Below are 18,269 nucleotides of genomic sequence, written 5' to 3' on the forward strand. Positions count from 1 at the left end.
GGAGTGTTGCATCAGATAATGGAGTGCTGCATCAGATAATGGAGTGCTGCATCAGATAATGCAGTTCTGCATCATATAATGGAGTGCTGCATCAGATAATGGAGTGCTGCAACAGATAATGGAGTGCTTCTTCAAATGACTACTTGGGTCCTCGTTGCTCGAGTTGAGCAAGCCGTTATACTCGGGTGCGCAACCTGTGTAACAAGTATAATTGCAGTCAATGGGAAACTGAAGCATTTTTACAGTACCCCCCATCCCCGGAGGTCTGGAGGGGTGCAAAAATTGCTGAGCACAATGGTGTCAAAGTATTACACAACTTTTACAGACTGACAATAAAACGTACAAAACCGAAGATAAAATGGATTTTACTGGAAAAACTATTAAGAAACATTCTCTCCAGGATATTGACGTGTATATAAAGCAAACTACATAAATGAAAAAAATATTCCTCCACAGCTTGGGCTATGTTAAGGACTGGTTATAGGCAAAGTGGGGCCCTAAGCAAAAGTTTAAAATGGGGCCCCAAATGCTAACATATTGCACATCACACAGAAGCATTTCTGCTGTATTTACATGCGCTGAGTTCAGGCCGCTAAACGAGTGTGATCGACAATCCTGAAGTTGTTCAACGCTTGTTTCCCGGCCTCTTTACACCAACTGAGAATGATGGGAACCGAACAATCACAATTAGATCAATCTGTCCCCATACAGTATCATGTTATCAGCACATCTGCAGTTTACACCAGCGATGTGCTGCTGAGAACAATGATTTCTGTTCCCACATAAACAATCCAATCACTCGATGAATAGGCAGCATTTTGCTTGTTTAGTATAATACATGTTGTGAATTCTGTTGTCGGGCTCCCTCCTGTGGTCATGAATGGTACTTCGGCTGGTTCTATCCATGGAATTCCTCTGGTGGCTGTGGGTGTTTCTGAGTTTCCTCCCACAGGTGACGAGGTTAATTCGTTAGCTGGCTGCTCTATTTAACTCCACTTAGATCTTTGCTCCATGCCACCTGTCAATGTTCCAGTATTGGTCTAGTTCACTCCTGGATCGTTCTTGTGACCTGTCTTCCCAGCAGAAGCTAAGTTCCTGCTTGTTTTTCTTTAGTTTGCTATTTTTCTGTCCAGCTTGCTATTTTGATGTTGTCTTGCTTGCTGGAAGCTCTGGGACGCAGAGGGAGCGCCTCCGCACCGTGAGTCGGTGCGGAGGGTTTTTTTGCGCCCTCTGCATAGTCTTTTTGTAGGTTTTTGTGCTGACCGCAAAGCAACCTTTCCTATCCTCAGTCTGTTCAGTAAGTCGGGCCTCACTTTGCTAAATCTATTTCATCTCTGTGTTTGTATTTTCATCTTTACTCACAGTCATTATATGTGGGGGGCTGCCTTTTCCTTTGGGGAATTTCTCTGAGGCAAGGTAGGCTTTATTTTTCTATCTTCAGGGCTAGCTAGTTCCTTAGGCTGTGCCGAGTTGCATAGGGAGCGTTAGGAGCAATCCACGGCTATTTCTAGTGTGTGTAATAGGATTAGGGATTGCGGTCAGCAGAGTTCCCACGTCCCAGAGCTCGTCCTTTATTATCAGTAACTATCAGGTCATTCCGTGTGCCCTTAACCATCAGGTCCATTATTGTCCTGACCACCAGGTCATAACAAATACACCCCATAGTCCTCCATATATTATAATGTGCACCACAGTCCTCCATATTGTAAAATGCACACCACATAGTCCTCCATATAATATAGTGTACCCCATAGTCCTCCATATAGTATAATGCACTCCCTATAGTACTCCATATATTAAAATACACTCCTCAGTCCTCCACATAGTATAATACACTTCCCGTAGTCCTCCATATAGTATAATACACTCCTCATAGTCCTCCATATATTAAAATACACTACTCAGTCCTCCATATCGTATTAAACTCTTCCCATAGTCCTCCATATAATAAAATAGTCATCCATGTAGTACAATTCACTTCCCATAGTATAATGCACCCCATAGTTTTTCATATAGTATAATGTATTCTCCATAGTCCTTGATACAGTATAATGCAGCCACCCCATAGAGCATAATGCAGCCATCCCACAGAGTATAATGCAGCCACCCCACAGAATATAATGTAGCCCCCTCAAGAGTATAATGCAGCCCCACCATACAATATAATGTAACCCCCCATAGCTTATAATGCAGCCCCCCTCATATACTATAATGCAGACCGTCCATAGAAGATATGGTAGCCCCCTCATAGACTATAATGCAGCCCCTCCATAGAATATAATGCAGCCCCCTTATATAGTGTAATGTAGCCCCTCCATACAATACAATGCAGCCCTCATATAGTATAATGCATCCCCCCATAGAATATAATGTAGTCCCCTCATAGAGTATAATGAAGCCCCCATACAATATAATCTAGCCCTCCATAGAATATAATGAGAATATAATGCAGCCACTCATAGAATACAATGTAGCCCCCTTCGTATAGTTTAATATAGGCCCCTCATAGAGTATGATGCAATCCTCTGTCATAGAAAATAATACAGCCCCCCATAGAATATAATGTAACCCCCCATAAAATATAAAGCAGCCCACCTCCCCATAGAATATAATTTAGCCCCATCAAAGAGTATGATGCAATCCTCCATCATAGAAAATAATACAGCCCCCCATAGAAGATAATGTAGCCCCCCCATAGAATACAGCTCCCCCTGAGAATGGCCCCACAGTCCAGTACTCACTTACTGATATATTTAAAAAAAACACACAATCCTCACCTCTCCTTGTGCCCGCACTGCTCCAGGCTCGGCTCCGATCTCAGTGGCGGCACCCTGTGGGTGCGCGATGAAGTGACGTCATCACACACCCACAATTTTCAGAGCCAGAGGGGGAATAATTGGATCATCTGATGCTCTCTCCCCCATCATTGCTTTGTACTATACCATAGTTGAATGCGGCGCTGTCTGCAGGCTTGCCCCCCTGACTCACGGGCCCCATAGCGGCTGTGTGATGTGCCGCTATTAGCGACATGCCATTGGGTGGGGCAGCGGGGGCCCTAGGCAGCTGCCTGGTCTGCCTGCCGCTAACGCTGGCCCTAGCTATGTTCACATGCAGTGTTTTGCTGCGTTTTTGCATTGCTTTCAATGATGATAAAAACATTCACCAGAAAATGTAATTTTAACCTTTTACTACCTTATCTGGTCATGTGGCATGTGAGACATGATCAGACACATACTATTTAAATTATGACAGAGGGACTGTGAAAGTCAGAGTTTTTTTTTTTCACAGCCATCAGGCAGCATCACTATTTTAGAAAAAATACCAGAAAAACAGGTGAAGGTACTAACCAGTCTAGGCCTTGAATCAAATGCACTATCATGGTGCAGCGGGCCCAAGTAAAGATGGCGAATACACAGGTACACTTTATTTATTTCTCGGCATGCAGTTGGGCCCAGATGGCTTTGTGGACTGTTGCCTCTGTTCACACAGGACGCATTACAGTTAGCACTGGGCAGCCCGCCACAGGGCATTACTTATAGGCTATGATCTAGATGCTGAGCAGTATTCTCTGTGTGAACACTGCTGCAGATTATTTGTTTGCACTGGTGTGCCAAACGGCCAATCTCTGATTGTAGGCTGGCTGTTTCATTGGTATTACCGCACCTGTGCAGTCACCATCTTTACTTGGGCCCACTGCACCATGATAGAGCATTTGATTCAAGGAATGGAGGTCTTTTCCTCTTTTCCCTTCTTTTGTGGCCATCACTATTTGTAGAGGACCATCTGGCAGCCCTTAATTTTGTAAGACATCCATAAGGCGGCCCTCACTCTAATTTTAGAGGGCCAGCAGCCAGCCCTCACTAAGCATTTTTGGAGGACCAACAGCCGGCTATGCTTTGCATAGCCGTATATTGCGACTTCAATATAATTTATCCATTTGAGGTGGGCAAATTTTCTTTTTCGTATTAATACTGTAAAGTTTGAAACCTGGTGGGCCAGCAGGTGGCCCTCACACTATATAGAGGGAGAACAGGCAGCCCCCACTATTTTTAGAGGGCCAGCAGTCATCTTGTGGCCTGATGAGACCAAGATAGAGCTTTTTGGTAAAACACATCATTGTCCTGTTTACTGTAAATGGAAAGAGATCTATAAATTAAAGAACACAGTAATTACAGTAAATATGGTGGAGGTTCAAAGATATTTTGTAGTTTTTCTGCTGTCTCTGTCATGAAGAACATCTAACCCTTGGCTTGGCAAGTTCACCAACGTTGGTGCTCTGGGGAACAGTTGCCAGCATTGTGTCTGTAGCCACCTCACTGCCTCTTCCTGCCTGTTGTGATGCTGTGAATCCCTCCCCCTGTGTGCTGCTGTCCTAACTCTGCATGTTAGAGTGGTTGGGTCAGTGACTTTATCATCCACCACTTCGTCTTCCACTTCCACACCTTGGTCCTCCTCCTGACTTGCTGACATAACAACATCACTTGTTGGCAATTGTGTCTCATCACCATCCACCTCTTGTGACAGTAATTTCATTTTCCCACCATCACCTTCTTGTGAGTGTGGCTGCTCAAATATTTGGGCATCGCTACATGCAATCTCCTCATGTCCTGCTTGAAGCAGGCAAAGTGAGAAGACAGAATCTATAAATGGACATGTGAACGGCTCTTTGGAGTGTTGGATCACTTGTCTCGGGCACTCAGCATGGTGGAAGCTAGGAGAATCAGGGTAAGGATTATCTGGTCCAAAATCACAGCTACTGAGACTGAACTGTGTGAAAGACAAGGTGGTGCTGGCAAAGTGACTGGAAGCATTATCTGCTATACACCTTTTCACACTGGTCTGGCTTCAAGAGTGGTGTTCTGTGCCCCCTACAAAGTGGGACAGGAAGCTAGATCAACATGATGTGTGTGTTTGTTGTGATCTCGGCAGGCACAGTTTCACCTTGGCGATGGAATCGGTCTCTGCGCTCATCATTAGCACCATCCTGTCACTTACAATGCGCCTTGCCCATTTTATTTTAAATTACATATTATATTTCCCTGTTGAGGAATCTTTGCAGATTTAGTATCGCAGGAAAATGTGCCAACCTCAGATGGACTTCCTATACTGCAGTATCAATATAGTGATGCTATTTGTAGTCAAACAAGTTTTGATGCACAGCTGGCACAGTATAAATGACGTATAATATTTCACTGATGAAAAAACTTTGCAGTATTACTAGTGCAGGAAAAATTGCCCACCCCAGATGGACTGGTTATACTGCAGGAGCAATATAATGATGGTATTGAGATTCAACCAAGTCTGGCTGTATGCTTTTGACACACAGCTGCCGCAGCAAAAATGGTGTATAATATTTCCCTGCTCAGAACAATTTGCAGGATTAAGAGCAAAAATAATATTATTAGCCCTGAGAAGGGGTTTTGGTCTGAGTTGCAAGCTGCAGCATAAAGGACGTACAATTCACCCTGTCCTGTGCTACATGATCCTTTAAGCACAATCTCTCCCTAAGTACTGCTAACAGCAGTATTATTATTTATTATAATTAGCCTGAGAAGAGCTTTTGTTGTACTTCACAGAGATATAAATGTGGATGAATCCCTGCTAATACGCAACTACAAATCTGTCCCTCTCTCACCAGCACCTTTCCCTACGCTGCCTGTGTCTGCGGTACAGTGTAGAGAGCATGGCGTCATGGGTCTTATATAACGCTATGTGAACTGCCAATCACAGTAATGCCACAACCAACATGGTTACGACATTACAGTGACTGATGACTTTTTGTTTCTAGGCTCAGCCAAATCGCCGATCTGTTCTCAAGTTTTGGAGCGTTTTAAGTCGGTCGTGTCTTTTTACGGGGTCCCTCTGTCATCTGAGAAAATGGTTGGTCCGGTTTCTGAAATTGCTTTCCTGGGTATAGTTATTGACTTGCAGGCTATGGAATTTAGGTTACCCCGCGAAAAAATCTACGAATTACTCTTGTTAATTGAAGACTGTTTTTCAGTTGGTAAAGTGTCCCTAGTCCAGATGCAGTCCCTTCTAACTTTTTTAAACTTCGCTTGTAGTGTAATCCAATGGTAAGAATTTTTTTGAGTAGACTGACTCTCGCGACGAAGGGTGTCAAGCGCTCCCATCATAAGATCAGGATTGTTTCTCAGCTGCAGGAGGTGTTCGTCTCAGCGCATGCATCGTGGGACAGCCATAAGTGTAATGGGCAGCTCGGAGGGCGGATTCTCGTCCAGGGGGACATTTGCTTTTTTTTGGGATCTGGACGTCAATTGGCATGGTATCAGGGGACTTACTTGGTCACAGGTTCTGCCGGAGGTTGTCCGTATTGCGTGTGTGGTGTCTTCTACGGTGGTGGTTGACATACATGCCAGGGGCAATGACTTGGCTTCAAACCATCTCACCAAATTAATGACCCTCATACACGTTCCAGAGTTTCTTCTCAGAGTTGCTCATGGTGTAGTCAGAGGTTGTCCCCAGGCTGGTATGGCGCGGTGCCAGGGAAGGCACTGCTATGGAGAGATCGAGGCGCACACTGAACCAACGTATATCTCGGTTCATGAGGCTCAAGAACGGCATAGTGGTTAGACATCACCAGCTTGAAGATAACGCTGGGTTTCTACTCCCTGATGGTGTACATCTTAATGATGCTGGTATGGACATTTTTCTGTCTGGTCTTTGAGATGGCGTGGCCCAAGCTCTCCAGTCTTTTGGGGGGATCGTAGCTCGGTGTCTTCGCGCTACTCCATGGTGGAATGGATGGAGACTTTGGTCTTGATGAAACCTGCACCGGAAGGCAGATAGTCTCCCTACACCCTGTTGGTAGGCAAATTATTGCCTGGTTTGAGCTGCAACCATAAAACTTATGCCACATTAAAAGATGAGAGTCCTTGTTTACATCTCTCCACAATAAAGCTGTTTCTGTTTGACTAAATGGTGTTGCCTCACTTCATGGGTGTCTAGGGGGTTGGGTCGCGGCAGTCATCTCTTAAGCCTGTCCCGCTTCCCATGCGCTCTTCAGTTTTGGCTGCAGGTAAATCTCTTGGCTATGATGTAAGTGAACACTTGACCTGGCTCAGTAGCAGAATTGTTAGTGCTCTTAGCACTGAACTTCCTCATAAGACACCTGGAAAAAACAACAGACATTTAGTTCTTACATTGACGACTCATTGACATTTCTTCTTAGTGAAGTGTCGATTGTCATAAAGATTCCATTGTCAAAACTGGAGAGAAGGTCCTATAAAGAAGAGGTGATTATTGAGTAGACCATTGCCAAAAAGATCTTATCGCTGTTAGAACACAATGACCAGGATCAGACATAATAGGAGATTATTCTCTAATCTTCTACTCACCTATTCTTGGTTGCATAACTTTGTGCAGGCTTCCAAAATGCCCCTGGACGTGGCATCAGCACAAGGGCTATACTTGAGGAGCTTCATGAAATGTACAGGTGCTTCTCACAAAATTAGGATATCATCCAAAAGTTAATTTATTTCAGTTCTTCAATACAAAAAGTGAATCTCATATATTATATAAAATCATTACACACAGAGTGATCTATTTCATGTGTTAATTTCTGTTAATGTTGATGATTATGGCTTGCAGCCAATGAAAACTCAAAAGTCTCAGTAAATTAGAGTAATTATCAAAAAGCACCTGCAAAGGCTTCCTAAGCATTTATAAAGGTCCCTTAGTCTGTTTCAGTAGCTCCACAATCATGGGGAAGACTGCTGAGTTGACAGATGTCTAGAAGGTGGTCATTGACACACTCCACAAGGAGGGGAAGCCACAAAAGGTTATTGCGAAAGAAGCTAGCTGTTCACAGAGTGAACAGCAGATTAATGGAAAGTTGTGTGGAAGGAAAAAGTGTGGTAGAAAAAAGGGATAACTGGGATAACCGCAGCCTTTTAAGGATTGTTAAGAAAAGGCCACTCAAAAATTTGGGGGAGAGTCACAAGGAGTGGACTGCTGCTGGAGTCATTGCTTCAAGAGCCACCACACACAGACGTCTCCAGGACATGGGCTACAAGTATCGCATTCCTTGTGTCAGCCACTCATGACCAATAGACAACGCCAGAAGCATCTTACCTGGGTCAAAGAGAAAAAGAACTGGACTGTTGTCAGTGGTCCAAGGTGTTTCCAGATGAAAGTAAATTTTGCATTTCATTTGGAAATCAAGGTCCCAGAGTCTGGAGGAAGAGTGGAGAGGCCACAATCCAAGCTGCTGGAGGTCTAGTGTGAAGTCTCCACAATCAGTGATGGTTTGGGGAGCCATGTCATCTGCTGATGTAGATCCACTGGGTTTTATCAAGACCAAAGCCAGCACAGCCGTCTACCAAGAAATTTTAGAACACTTCATGCTTCCCTGTGATGACAAGCTTCATGGAGATGGAAATGTCATTTTCCAGCAGGACTTGGCTCCTGACCACACTGCCAAAAGTACCAATACCTGGCTTACAAACAACGTATCACTGTGCTTGATTGGCAGCAAACTCGTCTGGCCTTAACCCCATGGAGAATCTATGGGGTATTGTCAAGAGGAAGATGAGACACCAGACCCAACAATGCAGACAAGCTGAAGGTTGCTATCAAAGCAACCTGGGCTTCCATAACACCTCAGCAGTGCCACAGACTGATTGCCTCCATGCCACGCCGCATTGATGCAGTAAATGTTCTCAATACTTGGTCGGGGCTCCTTTTGCATCATTTATTGAACATACATTTCAGTAGGCCAACATTTCGGATGTCAATGTAAAGTAAACAGCTTGTAAGAGATCATACATCTGGGAGGCTGGGGAGCCATTTTTCTGGACCCCCCAAAAACAAACATGTTTTTTACGCTCTCGACCACTGTATGCACTAACTATACCAGCGCTTGTGTATACAGATTAGCATGCACTGTCAGTGCTTTTTCCTCCAGACGCTGCAATCTTGTGATTATTGGATGTAGGGAGAGAATAAGAGCTACTGGGTCCAATTCAGGTGGCTGAATTTCCTCTGTAACTGGCCTTAATATACCAGCTCCAGTTACAGTGAAATCATAAAAAAATAATAAATTTAATACATACAATATGTTAAAATGCCCCCAAGGGTTTTTTAAGAATTTTATGGGGGCATAGTGTGTGCAATCAATGAAAAAATAAATAAAAAAAAAAGAAAATAATAAAACTTAAAAAAACAACTGATATTGCTAGTCTGAATTGTTGTTTCTATATACAGCAATAAAAATGAAAGAAAGAAGTGTCTGCAGAAGCTCCAAAAAGTTAAAAATCAGTAAAAATTGTACAATAAGTAGTCATCATCTGTCACAATCCATCACCACCCACCACCATGCATTATCACCTAACTTTCATCCACAAACCCCTCCATCACCATTCATCTACCATCCTTCATTACTATCCACCCCAAATCACCACCTTCGTCATGACCACTACCCACCACCCCATCATCATCTTCATCGCTGATTACCACCAGGCACTATGACTATGAATATCACTCATTACTGTCCTCCATAAATCAACACCATCACCATCATGCTTCTACCATCTCTTGTTACCATCTACCACAAATCACCATCAACATCATGATCCCTACCCAGAATCCACCATCATCTACCTTCACCCATCACAACCCAATACCATGTACTACTGTTGCTTAACATAAGTCATTACCACCATCCTCACATTTACACATCACAACCTACCTCCACATCATCTACTGTGACCTATAACTACCCACGACAAATCTCCGTCACCTCCGTAATCCCTTTCCATCCACCACAAATATTCCACCACCATTATCTACCATTACTCTTCATCACCCACCTTCACCCATCAATGTGCACCACCGACAAGCAACATCTCCCATGATTACCACCTATTACCATTACATACCCCATGAAGATTTGAAAAATATAATTCAATGCTTAAAATGGTGATTCTAAAATTCAACGATATCATTTTTTGAGTGATTTCATGTTACGTTAATAGACTTTTTTAATTACCACGACACTCAAATTTGACATCAGTTAGACTGAGGTCATCTTTCCAAAATCCTTGATTTGGCTGCACTCTGGTTTGGATTCCATTTATTCCTTGCCCACAATCAGAGCTCCATGGTCCATATGATCCCCAGTTCTTTCCATTTCCCTCTTTTATGGAACCATCGGAGCATGTGAACTTGATGTTGTTGGCAGCTGTGCTATCCCGTGAAACTTTAGACTCAACTCTCAGGCTGAAGTTTGAGAAATATTCTGAGTTGCACCAATAAACAGGTCCCCAAGAGCCAAATCTGTGGAGAGAAGAAAAAATACAAGTCCATAATGTGTTGTTACAAGTAGATGCCCACTGATCTCATGGACAGCTATCATGGCTAAAGTTGGGTTTTACTATGGAGTTATTATAGGTTTACCCTCAACTGCCCCTTTGCCGTATCTAATGATCTGCCATAGTTGTAAAAATAGGGGTGCAAAGCTACTGGTTAGACCAGGCTGTGGTACCTAAGATCACTCAAATGTCCCTGTGCAAGACTGAGGAAGGCACAAGCATTACCAATGACCCACAAATGATGGGGACTTGATATAAATTGTGCATACGGCCAAAAAATATCAATCGTTGCCTGAAGCAGGATCTGTAAAATTAATGGATTCCAGAGTTCTTGCTAAGCCAGATCTTTAAAAAATGTGTGCGTTGTCGAATTACAGATCTGCTCCTTAGAGGTTTTCTTCTATATACACAGCTAGACAGTACTTGAATGACTCTCCAAACAGACAACGGACTGGTGCGTGGAGTTATCCATGTGTATGATGGTCCTGCCGGGACATAGTCACACACTTGGCTGTTTTTATAGCCACCATTTATTTAAAAGATTGGTGAATTCCGGTTTGTAAGCTCATTGGGATCACGATAGTGGACAGAGACTATATTAGGGGTTTTTAAAAGAGATATGTTAGCGACCAAATGCTAAATATTCTGGTTCTTACCCTCCTACAGTGGAGCGAATGATCTTCACCACTTTCTTCGATGAAGTTTTTGTGCACAGTAGAGAGATTCCATTCAGAGCCGTATCATCAACCAGACGTCCTTGTCCATGCTCCACCTAAGATAAAATCCATATCCTCAACTGCATGAATATAAAGTGCATGACCTCTGAAGTCCACCCAACCTTCATAATGCCTTTCTATACATTCATCCTAGTATCTATTATCTATCTATCCATCTATTATCTATTATCCAACATCACTGAAGGAGAGCTTACTTACCTCCTTTCCAAATCACACCTCACCACCTATGCACTTGACCCCATCTCTTCCCACCTGCTCCCCAACCTCACTAACATGCTCATTCCAGCCCTAACCCACCTCTTCAACCTATCACTGTCTTCTGGTACCTTCCCCTCTGCCTTCAAACATGCCACTCACACCCATCCTCAAAAAAACTAACCTTGACCCAACTGCTATGCCCAGCTATCGCCCCTTATCACTGCACCCGTTTGCTTCAAAACTTCTTGAGCAGCATGTCCATACTCAACTTTCCTGCCACCTCTCAGCTAACTCTTTCCTTGACAACCTCCAATCTGGCTTCTGCGCCCACCACTCCACTGAAACTGCCCTGACCAAAATTACTAATGACTTACTCACAGACAAAGCTGACAGTTCTCCATCCTCCTCCTTCTCGACCTGTCGTCTGCTTTCGACACAGTCTACCACTGCCTACTGCTATAGATTCTTTCTTCGCTTGGCATCAAAGGCCTAGCCCTGTCCTATATTGCCTCATACCTTTCCGACAGCACATTTAGTGTTTCCCACTCCCACACTACCTCCTCATCCCGCTCTCTATCTGTTGGAGTCCCTTAAGGCCCCTACTTTTTTGCATCTATACCCTTGGCCTAGGACAACTCATAAAGTCCCATGGCTTCCACCTGTATGCGGATGACACTCAGATCTACCTCTCTGGCCCAGGTGTCACCTCTATACTGTCCAGAATCCCGGAGTGTCTGTCAGCCATATCTTCCTTCTTCACCTCTCGCTTCCTAAAACTCAATGTAGACAAAACCGAATTCATCATCTTTCCCCATCTCGCGTATCCCCCTTACCTGATCTATTATGGTAAACGGCATCACGCTCTCTCCCGAACCTGAAATCCGCTGCCTCGTGGTAACTCTCAACTCTGCCCTGTCCTTCAAACCGCACATCCAAACTCTTGCCACCTCCTGTCGCCTCCAACTCAAAAATATTGCCAGAATCTGTCCCTTTCTCAGCCTACAATCTACTAAAACTTTTGTGCATGCCCTCATCATCTCCCGCCTCGATTACTGCAACACTCTCCTCTGTGACCTCCCCTCTAAAGGTACCGTCACACTAAGCGACGCTGCAGCGATACCGACAACGATTCGAATCGCTGCAGCATCGCTGTTTGGTCGCTGGAGAGCTGTCACATAGACAGCTCTCCAGCGACCAACGATGCCGGTAACCAGGGTAAACATCAGGTTACTAAGCGCAGGGCCGCGCTTAGTAACCCGATGTTTACCCTGGTTACCATCGTTAAAGTAAAAAAATAAACACTACATACTTACCTACCGCTGTCTGTCCTCGGCGCTCTGCTTCTCTGGTCTGGCTGTGAGCACAGCGGCCGGAAAGCAGAGCGGTGACGTCACCACTCTGCTTTCCGGCTGCCCGGCGCTCACAGCCAGACCAGAGAAGCAGAGCGCCGAGGACAGACAGCGGTAGGTAAGTATGTAGTGTTTGTTTTTTTTACTTTAACGATGGTAACCAGGGTAAACATCGGGTTACTAAGCGCGGCCCTGCGCTTAGTTACCCGATGTTTACCCTGGTTACCAGCGAAGACATCGCTGAATCGGTGTCACACATGCCGATTCAGCGATGTCTGCGGGGAGTCCAGCGACGAAACAAAGTTCTGGACTTTCTTCCCCGACCAGCGACAGCACAGCAGGGGCCTGATCGCTGCTGCCTGTCACACTGGACGATATCGCTAGCCAGGACGCTGCAACGTCACGGATCGCTAGCGATATCGTCTAGTGTGACGGTACCTTAACTCTCTTGCACCACTCCAGTCTGTCCTCAACTCTGCTGCCTGGCTAATCCACCTCGCTACTCCCCTGTTTCTCCCCTCTGCAAATCCCTCCACTGGCTCCCAATTCTCCAAAGAATCCAATTCACACTACTAACACTGATCTACAAAGCCATCCACAACCTGTCCCCTCCCTATATCTCTGAACTAATCTCCTAATATCTTCCCTCACATAATCTTCAATCCTCCCAAGACCTCCTACTCTCCTCCACACTTTTTCGTTTCTCACACAACCGCCTCCAAGATCTCTCCCAAATATCCCCTATCCTCTGGAATTCCACACCTCAACGAGTCCGATTATCCACCACCCTCCGATCCTTCAGAAGGAACCTGAAAACCCATCTCTTCAGGAAAGCCTACAGCCTGCAATAACCATTCTGCCGCATCACCACCACCAGAGCTGCCGCGTCACCACCACCAGAGCTGCCACATCACCACCACCAGAGCTGCCCCCTCACCACCACCCGAGCTGCCGCCTCACCACCACCAGAGCTGCGTCCTCACCACCACCAGAGCTGACAAAGCTTGAAAAAGACAGTGTTGTGAGGTTGAAACGTTGCACCACTTGGTGCTGGATTAAAGTCCACAATTTTTCTTGAACTGGAGTGCTGCCTGATTTTTTTCTATTTATTTTTTGCGTTGGACAACCACATTATTCAGGAAGTCTTGCACCCAAAATCTGCTCAAGTTTGTGCTGCTATTTGTCTTATCTATCTATCTATCTATCTATCTATCTATCTATCTATCTATCTATCTATTATCTACAGTATTTATTATCTATTATCTATCTATTCTATCTATCTATTCTAGCTATCTATTATCTATCTATTTATCTATTATCTATCTATCCAGCAACTCTAGTCCATGTCTCTACATCCAACCTAATATATGTCTATACATCAATCCTGGCCTTTCCATCCATTGTAGTCTCTGTCTATTGATAATTCTTAGTCCTTGTCTGTCCATCCATCCTAGTCGCTGTCTATACATGAGTCCTAGTCCCTGTTTATACATCTGTCCTGGTCCCTGTCTATACTCTTGTCCTAGTCCCTGTCTATACATTATTATTATTATTATCATTTATTGTTATAGCGCCATTTATGCCATGGCGCTTTACATGTGAGGAGGGGTATACATAATAAAAACAAGTACAATAATCTTAAACAATACAAGTCATAACTGTTACAGGAGGAGTGAGGACCCTGCCCGCGAAGGCTCACAATCTACAAGGGATGGGTGAGGATACAGTAGGTGAGGGTAGAGCTGGTCATGCAGCGGTTTGGTCGATCGGTGGTTACTGCAGGTTGTAGGCTTGTCGGAAGAGGTGGGTCTTCAGGTTCTTTTTGAAGGTTTCGATGGTAGGCGAGAGTCTGGTGTGTTGTGGTAGAGAGTTCCAGAGTAGGGGTGATACGCGAGAGAAATCTTGTATACGATTGTGGGAAGAGGAGATAAGAGGGGAGTAGAGAAGGAGATCTTGTGAGGATCGGAGGTTGCGTGTAGGTAAGTACCGGGAGACGAGGTCACAGATGTATGGAGGAGACAGGTTGTGGATGGCTTTGTACGTCATGGTTAGGGTTTTGTAGTGGAGTCTCTGGGCAATGGGGAGCCAGTGAAGGGATCGACAGAGGGGAGAGGCCGGGGAATAGCGGGGGGACAGGTGGATTAGTCGGGCAGCAGAGTTTAGAATAGATTGGAGGGGTGCGAGAGTGTTAGAGGGGAGGCCACAGAGCAGGAGGTTGCAGTAGTCAAGGCGAGAGATGATGAGGGCATGGACTAGGGTTTTTGCAGATTCTTGGTTGAGGAATGAACAGATTCGTGAAGTATTTTTGAGTTGAAGTTGGCAGGAAGTGGAAAGGGCTTGGATATGTGGTTTGAAGGAGAGATCAGCGTCAAGGATTACCCCGAGGCAGCGAGCTTGTGGGACTGGGGAGAGTGGGCAGCCATTTACTGTAATGGATAGGTTCGTTGGGGGGGTCGCGTGAGATGGGGGAAAGATGATTAATTCTGTTTTATCCATGTTAAGTTTCAGAAATCTAGCGGAGAAGAAGGATGAAATAGTGGACAGACATTGAGGGATTCTGGTTAGTAGGGAGGTGATATCTGGTCCAGAGATGTAGATCTGTGTGTCATCAGCATAGAGGTGATACTGAAAGCCGTGAGATTCTATGAGCTATCCCAGGCCAAAGGTGTAAATGGAGAAGAGCAGGGGCCCAAGGACTGAACCTTGTGGGACTCCGACAGATAGGGGGCGAGGTGAGGAGGTGGTGTGTGAGTGGGAGACGCTGAATGTCCGGTCTGTTAGGTATGATGAGATCCAGGATAGGGACAAGTCTGTGATGCCAAGGGATGAGAGGGTCTGTAATAATAGGGAATGGTCCACTGTGTCAAAGGCAGCCAACAGGTCGAGGAGGAGGAGGACAGAGTAGTGCCACTTGCTCTTGGCGGTTAAGAGGTCATTGGTGACCTTAGATAGGGCAGTTTCAGTGGAATGGTGTGACCGGAAGCCAGATTGTAAGCGGTCAAAGAGGGAGCAAGAAGAGAGATGGGAGGACAGTTCAAGGTAAGCATGTTGTTCCAGTAGTTTGGAGGCATAAGGGAGAAGTGATATAGGGCGATAGTTAGATACAGAGGATGGGTCAAGAGAGGGCTTTTTGAGGATAGGTGTGATGGAGGCATGTTTAAAGCTTGAGGGGAAAACACCAGTTGTTAGTGATAGATTGAAGAGATGGGTTAGGGTTGGGATGAAGACTGTGGTGAGGTTTGGGATGAGGTGGGATGGGAGCGGGTCAAGTGCACAGGTGGTGAGATGCGATCTTGAGAGTAGAGTGGAGAGTTGATCTTCTGTAATGGTGGAAAAGTTGGTTTTGGAGGTGGAGGGCTGGGAAGTCGAGAGGAAGGGCTCTGGGGGTTGTTGACCAAAACTGTCTCTGATGCTATCAATCTTCTGCTTGAAAAATGAGGCAAAGTCTTCAGCGGAGATAAATGGCGAGGGAGGAGGTGCTGGGGGAGGAGAGAATTGAAGGTGTTGAATAACTGTTTAGGGTTGTGAGACAGAGAGGATATGAGAGATGAGTAGGTTTGTTTAGCTGTGGCGAGTGTGGTCTTCAAAGTAGTGAGGGACTGTTTGAATGCGATGAAGTATTCGTTGGAGTGGCATCTTTTCCATCTGCGCTCAGCAGCCCTGGAAGCTCACCTCAGTTCTTTGGTCAGGCTGGTGTGCCAGGGCTGTCTGTTGATTTTGCGAGCTTTGGTATGTGTAAGTGGGGCAGCAGATTCCAAAGCTACAGCTATTGTGGTGTTATATAGAGCGGCAGCGTCATCCGCATTGTGTATGGAACTTATGTCTGTGAGAGGGAGGGGGGATTCAGAAAATGAATGTAGATCAAGATGTTTAAGATTTCTGCGAGGGTGTGAAAGTTTGTGGGGTGGGGATTGTGGACATGGAGTGGAGAGAGATGAGAATGTGAAAGGTTGTGGTCAGAGAGTGGAAGAGGTGAGTTAGAGAGGTTAGATAGAGAGCAGAGGTGGGTGAAGATGAGGTCCAGTGTGTTACCATCTTTGTGAGTGGCTGCAGAAGACCATTGAGTGAGGCCGAAGGAGGAAGTAAGAGTTAGAAGCTTAGTGGCAGCTGAGAGGGAAGTGTCAATGGGGATGTTGAAGTCGCCCATGATGATAGTGGGGATGTCCGCAGAAAGGAAATGAAGTAGCCAGGTGGTGAAGTGGTCAAAGAAGGTGGAGGTTGGCCCTGAGGGGCAGTAAATGACAGCCAGTTTGAGGTTGGAGGGGTAGTAGATGCACACAGAGTGCACCTCAAAAGAAGGGAGGGTAACAGAGGGTGGCAGTGGGATTGGGGTGAAGGAGCAGTTAACTGACAGGAGAAAATCAACTCCTCCGCCATGTTTGCTGTTGGGGCGGGGTGTGTGAGAAAGGTGAAAGCCACCGTAAGAGAATGCAGCAGGGGAGGCTGTGTCAGAAGGGGTGAGCCAGGTTGCGGTGATGGCGAGGAAGGAAAGTTTGGTAGTAACAAAAAGATCATGGATGTAGGAAAGCTTGTTGCAGACAGAGCGAGCGTTCCACAGAGCTCCTGTTAGTGGGACTGGGGAGGCGGGGGCTGGGTGAATGGGTATAAGGTTAGAGAGGTTACGGAAGTTTGTGATAGAGCGTGGATGGGAGGTAAAATTGACTGTGGGACATCCGTCCTAGTCTTTTTGTCTCCACTCTGTACTGAGACGTCAATGCTCTAAACACTAATTATTGGTGCATTTGTTATGTACAACAAGAAAATAAAAAGATGCAACAGAAACATTTTTGTTGGATGTGTCATAAAAGCCTCCGAACACAATTTGTTGGATTTCCAGTTGTGCATCCTTCATATTGCGGATTTCTAGTGAATAAATAGTAATTTGATCATTTGAAATAGATCAGAAGAAAGAGTTAAAAGTAACTCCCATAATCCCTCCAACAAGGTTACTGTATATAGTGACATCTGCTCTGAGAGTTACATCAATTATCTCTACGTTCCAGTTTAATCTTCAGTTCATCTGTCCTCGCCTCTTTCTATACATTTAATTCACATCCATCCTATTCCTTGATCACGCTTCCTCCCATGATTTAAGTCACACTCTTCCAGACATTACTCACTTTGAGCTGAAAGCCTTGTGCTGTCGTTCCTTCATCACAAACCTCCATGGGGCCCCAGTCACCCTGCGTTTCTCCATTCGGGACAGTTATGACAGGCTGAGCTGCCACGAAGTTCTGTAGAGTCATCAAGAGAAGAAGGACAGGCAACATCTTGTCTTCTATGTGAAGGTCTCACCATGTATGGGTGAGGCTGGGGGTAGATGGTCTTGGTCGTTTACCAAACCGTTTATATATATATATATATTTTACAAGGAACTTGGCCAATCGCCAAAGATTCATATCTGACTTCCCTAATATGATGATCAAAAGATTATATCCTAGTGAAAAATGATTTGGATTTCCCTTCTTCTTTCAACACTTTGGCCATTATTAAAATGAAGTCATGATCACTTTTTAGACAACTTTCCAGAATCACTCAGTTTGCCGGCTAGTAGGACACAATAGGCAACTTCATACTTCTACTTTTCAATTGAAGTTCTCCAAAAGTGAACAGAAAACATGATAAATATATTTACGCTACGAATCACAAGTTGGGAC

The 18,269-nt window shown here is 45.0% G+C and overlaps 1 protein-coding gene across 1 annotated transcript; it reads right to left on the minus strand.

Annotated features, from left to right (window-relative positions):
* Nucleotides 1-9,506: 9,506 nt before the first annotated feature.
* LOC138674374 (vitelline membrane outer layer protein 1 homolog) lies at nt 9,507-17,889 on the minus strand. The gene is made up of 3 exons (XM_069762222.1): nt 17,733-17,889; nt 10,985-11,100; nt 9,507-10,293 (listed from the first exon to the last, which is right to left on the minus strand). Exons 1-3 carry the CDS (start codon nt 17,880-17,882, stop codon nt 9,999-10,001), a joined length of 561 nt encoding a protein of 186 aa, XP_069618323.1. The 5' UTR covers nt 17,883-17,889; the 3' UTR covers nt 9,507-9,998.
* Between the last annotated feature and the right edge of the window lie 380 nt (nt 17,890-18,269).

The sequence above is a fragment of the Ranitomeya imitator genome, chromosome 4 (genome assembly GCF_032444005.1).
Source record: "Ranitomeya imitator isolate aRanImi1 chromosome 4, aRanImi1.pri, whole genome shotgun sequence".
NCBI classification, from domain to species: Eukaryota; Metazoa; Chordata; class Amphibia; order Anura; family Dendrobatidae; genus Ranitomeya; species Ranitomeya imitator.